The sequence below is a fragment of the Sylvia atricapilla genome, chromosome 6, assembly GCF_009819655.1.
Source record: "Sylvia atricapilla isolate bSylAtr1 chromosome 6, bSylAtr1.pri, whole genome shotgun sequence".
Taxonomy (NCBI): Eukaryota; Metazoa; Chordata; class Aves; order Passeriformes; family Sylviidae; genus Sylvia; species Sylvia atricapilla.
In genome coordinates this window covers 51,856,457-51,870,327 of record NC_089145.1, presented here as the reverse complement: position 1 = coordinate 51,870,327, position 13,871 = coordinate 51,856,457, and the positions used below count along the sequence as shown (strand labels likewise).

At 40.1% G+C, this 13,871-nt stretch overlaps 1 protein-coding gene across 2 annotated transcripts in view; it reads right to left on the bottom strand.

Moving 5' to 3' along the window:
* Positions 1 to 4,358: 4,358 nt before the first annotated feature.
* Positions 4,359 to 13,871, bottom strand: part of PTPN21 (protein tyrosine phosphatase non-receptor type 21) — a 45,396-nt gene continuing 35,883 nt past the window's right edge. For both annotated transcript variants that reach the window (XM_066321941.1, XM_066321942.1), the window contains 4 exons: positions 12,923 to 13,051; positions 12,374 to 12,608; positions 11,696 to 11,856; positions 4,359 to 10,866 (listed from right to left, as the gene is read on the bottom strand). In XM_066321941.1, the coding sequence (XP_066178038.1) occupies positions 10,738 to 10,866; positions 11,696 to 11,856; positions 12,374 to 12,608; positions 12,923 to 13,051 (654 nt within the window). In that variant the 3' untranslated portion in view covers positions 4,359 to 10,737. The remainder of the gene's footprint in view (positions 10,867 to 11,695; positions 11,857 to 12,373; positions 12,609 to 12,922; positions 13,052 to 13,871) is intronic.

The window sequence follows — 13,871 nt, the reverse complement described above, 5'->3', positions numbered from 1 at the left end:
CATCACTGCTTTTTTTTCCAAAGGTAGGATTCTGTTTATTTGCAAAGCAGAGAGGGGCTTTCAGTCATTTGAAGTAAAGATTAACAGCATCAAAGAAAAAGGTGCTTACATGTCTTAGGGCTGACCAGAAAACAACTTTCAAGCCCTCCTTTTATCCTTGATCCACACAGTGTCTAAAACTCTTGGAGAGTTTTCATTTAGGCTTAGCTGCAGAATGATCAAGTTTCTCTGCATTTCTATGCACTTTATCATATATAGCTGTGCAAGAGTAGTTGTAAGAATGATGCAGCTCAACTCACAGCATGTCATGATTGAAGTAAAAATGGCTCCATCAGACAGTGGAGAAAAAAGGGCTAATTTTTTCCTCACCAATATTTGGTGCAACTTTTATGAGTAAGAGAACTACAACATCAGTGTAAATAAGAATAAAGCCCAGGAGTTTCATTTGTAGCCCCTAAGGCAGGCTGTTCCATTGTGGCAACAGCACAGTTGCTAACCAACAAGACATTCTAATAATGCCCTTTAGTGCACAACAACTGTTCCTGTGTCTTGAGTATCTGGGAGAGGCAGCAGCCCCAGGCCACAGCCTGGGATAAGTAGGAATAGCAGTGGAAAGTGAATGTTAAAGAGAATACAGGAAGAAAGGACTGGCAAAAGGGAAATTGTTACTGATTCCACTTTCAGAGTAGAGATTTAGGTGCCATTTGTTAATGTTGACCTTCAAATGTATTTTAGAGCTCCCTCAGTTTTTCCACCTTTGTATCATAGTGCTTGTATTTGAGACCTAAAAGTTTGTGCAAAGGGGAAAAAAACCACAAAATTGGAACTCAAGGTCTACTTCAGAAAGCTGCGGGGAAGTCCAGTATCCCAACTGATTTCTGACCACCCAAGACAAGAGCATACATTGATAAGTAAGTGCAGGGCACTGCAGCTGTGTGATGTCTCCAAAACCATCAACCTTTTTTCTCTGGCACTTCCCAGGCACTTAACCTGCTGTTTTCAAGAGCTGACACCTGGCATGTACACAGATTACAAGGAACAGAACAGCAACCAAGAGTTTTAACAAAAATCATCTCTCATTCCCCAAAACAACCAAACCAGATACAAGCTGTCCAGTCTTCCTGTTTGCTTTAGTGAAATCTGCTTCATTCAGAAACAACCACCTTCACTTTGTATTCCAGTAGTATAGCAAGTGATATGCAAACAGGTGAGCAGGAAATGAATCTGCCCCAGCCACTGCCCCAGCGCGGGTCACAGCCAGTCAAGGGATCCAGTTTCAAAACCTGTAGCAGGTCATGGGCCAGCACAAGCTGAGCGTGTCTGGGATAAAGCATCACTGGGAAGGGATAGGAAGAATCAGCAGTTATCACTGGTGTGACAAATCAGCTGATTGTCACATAGCTCATCTCCATTTCAGCCACCTTTAAGAAAGCCTAGGAGGACTCCAGGGTGTCATCCAGTTGAGGAGTAGCAACAAGAATTGTTAATTCAGGTGAAGGGTACCAGAATTAAGGACGAAGTATCTAGTGGGCATGGGACTTTCTATTCTCTGTACAGTCTCCAGAGCAGCTGGGTTCCTAATGGTACCTTGTAGCTCACCCACCGAGCTAACTCCAGCTGACAGCAAAGGGCAGGAGTGTCCCTGACAGCCAGGTGACAACACACAAAGCTTCAAGGTTCATCCTTGAAACCATGACAAGGCTCTCAACCCAACACCATGTTTTGGGCTGGAGGAATGCCAGGCATCCCCACAGGCTGCTGCTGTGCCCTTGCTGCTCTTGTACATCACAGTCTTCAGCACACACAGGTTCCCCTGCAATCTTTCCAGCCGTGCCGCATTGGGGAATGAAATCAGACCTTGAGAAGGGCAAGGAAAGGCTACATAAATGGAGTAGGGAGGCCTCTGAAACCTGAGAAACTCGGACAGAGCCTCAGGCTGGCAGGCAACAGAGCTGTGCTGTCCCATTCTCGTAGAGGACAGGCAGCGTGATCTGTAGCACGAGGTGCAGAGCTCTCTGCAGTTATCCCAAGAATTCAGCAAGCCTGTAGGACTCCCCTTACAGTATCTGTGTGAAGGCTGCAGCATATCTTACATCTCACAGCAGCCAGAGACTGGTTCCAGATGAGTAACACAACTATGAGGTGACCCCAGCTCTTCCCAGTATCCATTTCTCTCACTCATAAGCATGCTCACATGCCAAAGAAGTGAAGCAATGTGTTAAAGGCCATCAGCTCTCCTGTCAGCCTGAGAATTCCTTGCAGAACCTCAAAGATGTGGCCTCTCCAATCAGAAATTCAGCTCAGAGGCATTTGGCACTCTGCTTTTTCCCAGTGTTTGACACCAGTAAAACCAGCATGACACAGACAGCAGAGTTTTGAATGCTGGCTATGAGGTTTCCCAAAAGTTGGGCACAATCATCTAACAGTGGACTGTAAGACAAAGAACTCCTAAAACTTCCATCTTGATTTTCCCCTCCCCAGACACAAGCTTGCATAATGGCTACTCCCATCCCACCCTGAGTTTTTAGTCTTATACAGGGAGTTTCAGCCTAAACATCAGTCTTTAAAGGCCCTTGCTATGGCTTTCCATAGGGTGTGTTTTCTTCATGGCTCCTCCTCACTATTTGAACATCTTTAGAGTCTCTGTTCAATGCACTTTATGGTGCTGTCAGGTCTCCCCAAAGGATTCTTGGGCACATCTCCCCAGCCAGCTCCTCCTTCCTCCCTTTACCTGAGGAAGCAGCTGGAGGTGAGAGCACATGAAACTTAAAACCCTGCCATAAAACACCCGTGGTGCAGTCTCAGGCACGCTCCAGTAACAAAGCTGTGGGGCAGGTGAGTGGTGGGATGGGCCACCCCATGGCCAAAGTTACCTTCCCAAATATCAGGAAATTCAACCTGTAATATTTGTGCAACATTTCTAGAATGTCCATTACCCTCAGTTCTGCTTATTTGTCATTATTTAAACACCAGCACAGTGCAGAGGGATAAGGCTGACCTTTTGTCCTGAAAACAGGCTCAAATGGAGCATTTTACTTCCAGCTTGATGACATATATGCACTAAAAATGCTAAACTCACCAGGGCAGCCCTCCTAACACCATGGCACTAAGGACAAATCTGTTCTGACTGCAGGGAGTGCATACACTCAGCAATGCTCCTTACTTGGGGTAGATTGAGGGTTTTTGCAGGGCATCAAAGCTACTGCATCTGATACCTGTCATTTGGATTCCTGTTGCTCTTCTGGTTGAGCTAGAAACTTCTCTCATCAGCTCCAGTGTACCAAGTCCTGGGGCTCTCTCCCAAGGAAGCTTCTCGCCAGATGTGCCAAATCCAAGCATCAAGTCACATCCCTGTCAGCCAGCTCTGGGTACAGAAATCTCTAATGGGGATTTTACATTAGCTGGAAAATAACAGATGCAGTTTAAAACCATTTGAGGATTTAGAGGAAATTTAGGTTTCTGAACATACCTTTGCCAGAGATCTAAAACCAGTATAAATAACAAGTACGATCAAAACTGCTGAATGCTTTACCATGAACCTCTGCTCCCAGGAAGTCCCATTTTCCTCTTCTGATTTTGAAACCATGTCTAATAGAAGAGCTTTGCTCACACAGAACATTGCACAGGACATTCCCCAAGACTTGGGAACTGATCAGACAAGTATGGATTTATCTGTGGTAACTGTCTTACCTTAAGCTGATTAATGCCTTCAAACTGAGTGCACCTAGAAGACAAAAATTTAGTTAAAAGCCCGATTATTTCAGATGTAGCGAGGTGGACAACGCTCTAGACATTGAGCAAAGACAAGGGAAATGCTGTTGTCCAGTGTGAAACTATCATGTCCAGCGTGCAATTCCTGTATTCACCTCAAAAGCTTCATGCTGTACCAGGTGTGTAAAACAAGCTGTTGCATTACCTCCCTTTTTAACTCAATGCCAATTCTCGAATGAAAATAACCTCAGTGCTACTTGTTGGCAGCAGCTCCAGTGACAGTAAGCATACAATCAACTGTTTCTTCCCTCACATGCTTTTGGAAAGGGTTCTCCAACTTCCAGAAGCTTGTAATCCCTCCTACACTTAAATGTTAGAGGGAAAACTGGAAGTTCAGTACCAAAAACAGCTTTAGAAAACACAAAATATTGTGAAAAATTATGACAGGGCAGCAGGCACAAGATTTTCCTGACACAAAGATTACACCAATTAGTACTTGATAGCACAAGTTTTTTATCCAGTACCTGCAGCACATTAGAAGAGGTATCACACCTTTGTGAACTGAAGGCTAAGTCCCAGCCTAGGACTACATATGAACAGTAAGTTCTTGGATTTTTCCTTTAATAATGGAACAACAGAAACTCATAATTGCTTCAAATATTTATTTCCATGGCAAAAATAGACTATAATATATTCATTTCACATATATTACATTCAGTAATACAAGCTTTTCTGTCTATGAAACACAATTTATACATTGTTTTACAAACCAATTTCAGTTTTACAAGAATTAAAGCTGGTTTGATTATACATTTTTACAGTATTGGTGGCAAGACAGCAAAAAACAGACATGTTAACCACTAGCTTAGTACTAGAAAATAATACTTCATGTTTGCTACTTTTAAACAAAGTCCCATTTAAATCCTTGCATACTGGCTCAAGTGAAAATTGAAGAAAATGGAGCCAGATCCTGTGCTCCTCTGAGACTAAGGACTCAATCCCACAAAACTGCTGATAGGTTTTCAAACACCTGTTTGCTTTTAATGAATGAAGAGGTTTCAGCAGCGTGCAGGAGTGTACATACTTGCTGATTTGCCAGGTAAAGTCCCTTAAATTTCCATTCAAGTGCCCCCAGAAAAGCCATAAAGAGGACAGATAAGTTGGGTATTTCAAAGCAATTTAAGCAAGTATCTTTGTAAAGAGCATACACACCTTGTCTGTCAGAATTATCCAGGATTAGCAAGGTAACAGACTGGAGGATTTTACAGTGGGTTTCTCCATCAAATTTCCTACCATTCCGAAAATTAATGGCATTTGTAATGTCTTTAAAGTATATGAAAAGAAAGTTTCCTAATTTAACCTAAATATTTCCAAATGGAAAAACAGCATTTAATTCCCTTTATAAAAGTTAGGCACCTTCTGAAACTGTGCTTATAATTAATAATTTGGTAGTTTTGATTGCTGCATATCTGAACTGAAAGAACATTAAAATATCTACAGACTTTTGACTTGCCACAGGTTTGATCTGTTGTAAACTCTGTTCATTAGATTCTTTACATTTGATTTCTATCTTCATTCCTTAAGTAGAGCTGAAGAATGGACTTGAACAAAACAAACACACTGGAGGTTATTCTTCACCACTGAATGCAGCATGATGTGGAAAATAGCAAAGAACAGAACCAAAGGCTATTCAGCAACAGTTTTTTGAAATGTTCATTTAAGTAAACAGATCCTTTTTATTCAGTCCAGTTAGACCTTAAAGTAACATGTGATGCCAACAGAGTGCACCAAGTTAGCTGGTCCCCAGCAAGATCGTACTAAGAATTTTTTTTTCTTTAACTTCTCTTTTTACAGACATGTTTGCAACAGCAGGTGAATGTTTAACCTTTTTTTCCCTTACCTTAGCACAGTACTACACTGGTTTAATGTCACTGTATTGCAAATGCTGCACTGCATCAGAACTTCTAAGTACATGGTAAATTCCACATTTCAAGAGTCTCCTTGTTAGCCCAGCCTTAACTTGGTGCCACTCACACCAACTGTAAACACCTGGCTTCATTCAAAACATAGTCAGATGTTTGAATCATCTCACCTGCATCCATTAGAAATTATCACTTGCAAAATTACAAGTATGCCTATTCCCCCTGCCTTTTGTATCTGTAAAACCAGAGACTGTGGTTTGAAAAATCTGACCTTTAATAAGTAAACAGAAATTGAGCTGACAGACTGCATTCAATACATTTGGAAAGGAAGATATGTAAAAATAACAGAGCCTCTGAAAAAATATTTGGAGTTTAAAAAATCGCATTTTAAAAAGCCAGTAAAAATAACACCTATGACTACATATTCACTTACCCTACCATGCCATGAAAAACATACCATATGACTCAAACCCTACTAGCAGCTCTACTTTGGATACAAAACATTCCAAATCCTCTCCAAATGCCTTCTGCCACTCCTCAAATCCTCACTCTCTATGTCCACAATTTTGTACTTGCACAAGAGAATTTCTTTTGACCTCTCATCTACTTTTCTTTTGAATGCTGTACTTTCCTGTATGCACATTCCTGCTGCATTCTTTTGGTTAATTCTTGTAATCTGTATTTAAATTTAAAGCAGAAGTGGTATTTGCGCTTTAAGGGCTCAAGCTTTCATTGGCAGCAAGCCCATTTTAATTCCTACAGCATCATGAAGAAGTGCAGGAATTTTGCATCTTGCAGGGCTGGACTCTGACTTCCACAACTTTGCACTATCAGAAAAAAACCCCAACCATAAACACTAATGCACTGAGTTCCCAGCAACTGAAGCATTGATCCTTTCAAATTGATTAATTTGAACTACTGAAATAGAGTAATGGGTTCACTGTTTTTAAGTCTAGGGATTAAGTAATGCTATTGATATTAAAACTGAGGTCTCATTACACAGCTATGATTAACAACCCTGCAGTTTCCAAGTTTGGTCCAGAAGCCATCAAAATCTATGAGCCCCTCAACTTTAACAGCTGCTCCAACACAAAATATGCAGCAGGAGCAGCAGCCTCAGTCTTATTTATTAAACTGAAAGGAGCTATTTTGGAGAAGATTGCTCCAAGTGTTGCCCACTTCAAAAAGAGATATACAGGATTAGAAGAGGAGCCGAACATAAAATGTCAAGAATCTTTTCCACTTTAGTAAAAATTTATTTCACTTGTTATTACTTGTACTTTTTTTCCTAAATGTTGGTGATATCTTAGAGCAGCTTTTCATTCATAGAGATACAGGAACACTGCCTTGGTCACCTGCTTTGAATTAAATGTATTTCTACGTATAAACCGTAGCACACCCTGCACTTCTACTGTTTCCTTGTGTGAAAGGTAATCCAATGAGAGAAATACTAAGGCATAAAACTTTTTCTGCTCTTCCTGGGGGACAGCAGAGAAGGAGAGCACTGCTGTGCAGGCTGTAGAGGCGATGCAAAACTCCTCTGTGCACCTCAGAGCTTCTCCCTCACCCAGCAGTGCCAGGGGGGACCTGCAGCCTAAAGCTAACCCAGCTGTCAGTGACATCTTTGTAATGGACAGGGCTCTGACTCAGCTCCTTAGAGAAGAGGTTTTAGCCCAAGACAACAAAGATTCACTGGCCAAAAAAATCTCTCATCAAAGCAACCAAGAAATATATCGAATATGCAGAAGTCCTTACTACAGTTTGCACGTTCTTCTCCTGTCTCTTCATATAATTTGATCCTAGAAAGCATCTCCTACCTAGTCAACAAAAAACCACCAGATCTGTCTCTTGACAGTATATAGCACCTTTATTTGTCCCTGAGAGCTCTGAACATCCCTAGAGGTCAGCATTATCTTTGTCATTTGCTGCCAGAATTCTTCATACAATTTTTTTACTAAACAAACTCTGTTCAAATCTTGCATAATCATCTGATTTCATCCCCATAAAAACAGATGCACATTTGGCAAAATTGGACAGGCTTTTAGAGAAATTTTAAGTTTTTTGACAAATAAATCCACCTCCGACTCACACTGTGACTGGATTTGGGACAGTGTTCTTATAACATCCAAAACTTCATGAAGCACCCAGTACAACTACATGTAAAAATGCATCCCTTTTCAAGGCTCAGAACAAAAGTGCTAAAAACTGAATTGTATTTTATAAGTTAACTGAAAATCTAAACAATGGTTTAAAAAAAACATTTTTTTAAAGAAGGTTGTGAAGTTGAATTTCATTTGGTATCTAGGAGAGAAACTGCTCATTTTCAATGCTCACTTGGAGCCATATGCTTAGAAACAAAAGCAATCCTACTGTGTTCAGTAGAAAAACTCACATGAAGTCAAGTCTAATAAGGTCAAGTCCACTACTGCACAAACAGACTGCTGATGGACAGAACTGGAAGCTGAAGGGGAGGAGGCAGCAGTGTCACACTAAAATAAACCAAGACTGTGACTACCACATTTGGGCACAACCACCTCTAAAAGTGACCATAACTTCTTTTAGCTAAACAGAAAAATAAGCCAAAAGACACACATTTCCTCATTCACCTCAAGATAATCCCATAAGTACTGGATTAAATAGCTTGTATTAACTGCTCCTTTTAATGCCTTGCAGCTGATGTTCTGTCTCAGAAACTGAAGTTCTGAGTTGTCCATCATGTCATTAAAACTGCTTCTATCAGTTTATGAAGATCACAGTGCAAAGCTTAGAAATGGAAAAGGTACAAGCTACATTTTAGAGCCTGCCCTCCCATTCAAAAAGATTTCTGCAGATAGAAGTGAACTGTGGCAAACATTAACAATGTTTTTAAAACACAGCATGATACAAACAGCTAAGTATGTTTGCTTCTTTCAATACTTCTGTCAACATAGATATGTCAGACTGGTACGTTTGCAAGGTTTATATACAAAGAATCAGTGTTCAGTAGCTGGTTTCCTCTGGACTTCCAGTTTTAGATTTGGCAATGAATTGTTCCTAGGCATTTTATGTAAGAACAACATTTCTTTTCCTTAGTCTGAAATATTCAATCTAACTTATACTGAGAGTACAACAAATCAGACTGCTTCCAAGCCGACCTGAAAGCACTAAATCAATACTGTGTACCTAAAAGTAATATATTTTGCATAAAATGACATATTAGCACAATGTCATTCAAACCACGTGTTAAAACTTCATGGAAGCTGCTTATCACAGAGGAAATGGGGACAACCTGTTTATAATTCTTCATTCCTGTTTTGGGATACAACTATTGTTTTGAAGGTGGTTTAATAGTTTCCAAATCCTTGTCAGAGATCAGAAAAATAACAATTTCAGCACTAACAAACCTGATTTTTATTTTCCTTTCATTTCACTAAGCCAGTATCAAGGGAAATGTACACAACCATGCCTGCAGACTGGCCTACTGTAGGGTTTTTTTAAATTAAACCAAGTATCTAAAAACTATGGCTCAATTTGAAATAGGGATTTTCAACTCAGCATCTTGAAACACTTGGAAAGGCAGCTAAAACCACACTGTCCCCGCTGAAAACCACAGAGATTATTTCGGGATATTGTCATTTGAGCAGCCCCATGGGACAAAATGGAAACTACAGTAGGCTGTACCTGCCTACTTCAGGTCCATGCCACAGCCACTGACTCAGCCACCTACACAGCTACTAAATTACCCACATCTCCAGTGTCTCCTCTAAGAGCTCTTCTTCTGCAAGTTCTCAAATGTACTTCATTGCAACGCTGCACAGCATCAGCAAAATCTTCTCTAGCACTAACAAAATAATCTGGAGGATTCTACAGAAACTTCCAGTGCTTTACTGGCTCTCTTGCCTGGGAACATTAACATTTTTTTAAGGTCATCTTTGCACTTGTGTAAACCAGCAATCATAGCTGCCACACCTCCTCCATTATGCTTCATACAATCATTTCCACTTCACCACTCTGCACCTTCCTACTCCCATTTTGGTTCTCTCACTTCATCAACTTAAAAAGCTCTTCTTAAAATAACAGGTTAGTAATGGTATATTACCAAATGAAACAATGCATGATTATAGACTCTATATTTAGCTACATAAATAACAGAGCAAAAAAAAAAAGTGCTTAAAACATTTGCATCCACTTTGATTTCAGCCAGTAAAATCAAACTGTCCTCTAAATATATGAATAATACTGAATATGTACTTTCTCTCATCCATTTGTTTCCAATAACCTCATAGTTACTTAAAAGTATTTTTCCCCTGCCTGTTGCAGGTAAACATGCCTCCTCTCAAATGAAAGTTATTAACAGTTACTATTATCTTTCACTTGTCTGCTCTATTACATGGCACTACAACCAACTACCATCAGCTTCTCTAGGACTTTCTGTACGATTTTTGAAAAGTTGGTTCAAACATTGTCACTCTTCTCCTCTGAAAATATTGTTTTGTTTAAAAAGCTTTCTGTTATGGTGGTTCATTTTCTTTTTAATTTTAAAATCTCAAATACAAAAATAACTGTCCTTAAAGCAACAGCATAAAATATTTAATAGCTGCTAATTTTGCTAGGTAAACCAGAGGAAACCAATGTTCATTTTACAAAATATAGATGTATTGTTCTAAATATAAAATTGAAAGCAGAATCAAACTGTGTAAGACCTTGACATTCTCAAGAGGCAGGTTTCTGACCCCATGTGCTCCTACAGATTTTAGCTTTTGCACAGTCAAAATTACGTTCCAAAACATGATGTTAGTTAAATTGTACTATATACCTCCATTCCATAAGATACTTATTTTGCTCAGAGTAACACCACTCTAAAGCACATGTGCAAGTACTACAGACCAGTACAAGTAAAATCATTCCTTCATGTGACTGTGGCTGAACATGGGAAGAATTCAGCCCAGCAGAGATCCTGCTGTGCAGGGACTGTTACACTGACTCGCATTGAACAGTCACATGGCAGCTCTAAATGGTAACTCTGTGATTCATCATATGAAGAAAACACCAGTGAGAGCAGGTCTGGACAACTCTGATTTTCTTTCTGTAAACTCTTGCAGAATCTCTCAGGAAGTGGCAGGGGTTAGATAAGTCTAGAACTTTTGAGAAACTGAATGAGAACTCCATAGACGAAAGTGTACTGTGAAAGAGTCTGCACCATCATCATCCTCTGCTGCCTCAACATATCCAGCACTCGTGGGATGTCCAGCATCTGGAAGAAGAGGAAAAAAACATTACAAGTGACTGGTGAGCCAGGAAACTGGCTTGCACTTTCCCAGCAGGAGGTTCAGAGCAGTACCACAATGATCTACAGACAGAATCAGCTGTTCTGATTTCAGCTCTGACAATTCATTGCCCATGCCTGCAGTATGGACTGCACTACACCACGGATCATCTGGGAAATATGCATAATGGTAAAGTTACCTATCTCATGGGGTACTGGCCTTCACAAACCTAATGGCTGAAAAGGTCTGTTACAGTATTAGGAGAGGCATGCACAATGAAACAATATGTTTGTTGAGTTTCAGTTGACATATTATATTACTAATGAACATTTTACAGCTGTCCACTTCTGGCTAGAAGTTGACAGGACTGATTTCATTGTATTAAACTACCTCTTTGTCCTCTGCTGAGACTGATACTGCAAATATACCACACTTAGGAACAAAATAATAACAAGTACAGAGACTGGCTACAAAGCATCTTCTTGAATATGACCCATTCTAATTAAGACAAGAAGCAGTAAAGTCAGGATCAAATCCTGAGATGTGCTCAGTGGCCTAGGGCATACCTTGCTCCACTCAATGATTCAACATCTTAGGGAGTCAAGAATCCAAGTGAGCATTCCAGTGCCTGGTGTGCATGTGGGCAGCTCTAGAAGATTATTAACTTCTGCTGAATTCCCAAGAGCCATTTCAAGCACAGCTGCAAGGCCTCTCTCAGCAGCTGCTCAGATGAACAGCCCTAACATATTTCCGGCAGGTGATTTACTCTTCTATTACCTGACACCATTTAAAGCAGAAGCAAGAGAAAGAGCTCACCTCATTGTGTTCCAAGCAGGCGATCATGATCTCTGCCAGTATGACCACTCCAGTCCGCCCCACACCCGCACTGCAGTGCACCAGCAGGGGAGGATTGGAGCTTTTAGGGTCTGCTGTGCTGTTGGTGTGCCGCCGCACTGACTGGATCTCCTCCAAGTACGCTGTTCAGTTCAACAAGGTAACAACAATTAATGGGGGAGATATGCTGTTATACTGTATGACCACCAGAAAGTAGCAATTTAACAATCGACGTGCCACAGGAAAATGATATATTGTATAAATCACAAGTTATACCCCCAAACACAGCAATACAGATCTATAAGGATCATCTAACTTTTGTAAGAATTTCCTTGCCTTGTTCCCCTATTCCTACTAAATACAGCTTGTGGCCATCTTCCTACTGCAACATACTCAAATGTGTAGTATGGGGCGCAATTATGTTTTATTCTATATGGCCTTTGTGTAAATTATTTGCTTTAGACAGAAGGAGTCACTTAAATAAACTGTCAGGTATATTCCTGCAAAAAATATAATTCAGTATCTCTTGCTGGTGTGAAGAAACCTTTCACAATGAAATGCTTGGCATACTCGTCAAAAGTTACTTCATATATAGCATCAAGGTATTAAAAAAACCACCACAAACCACACCCCAAAACAAAGCTATTAAATAAAACTTACATAAGAATCCCTTTATATCTTCTGGACAGCCATGCTCTGGCCAGTCAGTATACTGCAAATGCCAAACCGTTCTCTCCTGTCCTGTGAGAAGATGTTTAATCTTCAAACCTGTAGTTGCATAGCAGCCTGAGTCGGTGCGGAACCGTGTGGTAATTTTAAATCTTCCATATGTCACAGTGTTGTGTCTTGAACCAAGACGTGGCCAGTATCTGAAGCTTTTTTCTCTCCCACTTTCCTTAAAAGTAGAACACTTGCTTAACAAGAAACCTGAGAACATTCACACAGCTAATGTTCCTGTAGTAACAACTGCATCTCTCCTCTATTAAGTAGTACTAGCGTGTTACAGCCTTGTACTGAGGAAACCAACTTTCCAGCACAGAGTATGCAAATTGCATTTCTCTGCGAAAGGAATTAAGACAGAAAGGGGTCACTAGAAACTTATCTTTGATCAGTCTATTTGTTGGAGCAAAGATCTCCTTCCCCCAACAGATTATTTAAAAAAAATCATTGTGGGATTTCTGGGAGAAACCTGACCCAATTTGTACTCACTTCCTCTGCTGTCACCATAGCTATGATCGCAATCCCTTGTTCCCAGATCATCTGCCAGAAATCCTGACACGTATTTTGCAAAGGGCCCTGTGTGGCAATGTAATCCCACTCTATGCCACCAACAGAGATCTGTAAAAAGAAAGATACTAGGTTAGTCATTACTGAAAAGCCTCTCCTCAGTTCTAACAGCAGCCATTTGAAGTTGCACAAAATTAAAAAATACTGCAACACCACAGAAGTAGAAATTCAACTGTGAGTTATATCTGCCCCATTTTTTAGCTGCACCATGTCACATTAGATGCAGAAGAGACACAACTGTAAGGGTTCAAAGCTAAATAAATGTATTTTACATCATAAGCATCATGTAAAACTGAGAAAACAAAACTGTATTTCTCTTTTGTGGATTTAAGGTATTTTAGCAAATTTAGGTTTAGAGAAGCTTTCATACTCTGGTGCTGTAAATATTATTACAGTACTAGTTGTAATTTCCTGAAAAAATATTTTCTTGATTGAGAAGGGTCAACATCTGTGAATGAAGCAGAAAAACTATGATGCCATGTCTACAGATTTATTAAAAGAAGACAGCAACACAACTACAAGTGCTGCTTGGACAATCCCAATTCTTTTCAGAAAAGAAGGCATGAAGCCAACTGTACTTGCACTTATAGCAGATAAATGTATTGAAAAATGAATGAACTGCCTTCCAGGTTCTTGAAGTCACCCTTCAAATTCTTTTAAACAGAGCTAGAAGGAGTTTAGCTCCTTAACTCCAAAAGGAGTTAAGGATGGGGAAAGAGGGGAGCTAGCTTACTGCCCATTGTGGATATAGTCTAAGAGTACGGAAAAAGAAAAAAACAGTGATTGTCAGTGCATCTCAAAAATAGTCATTGCAGAGGATCCCAGTTTGTTTTAAACCCTTTTGCCTCCTTAGCTCTGGGAAGAATAGACA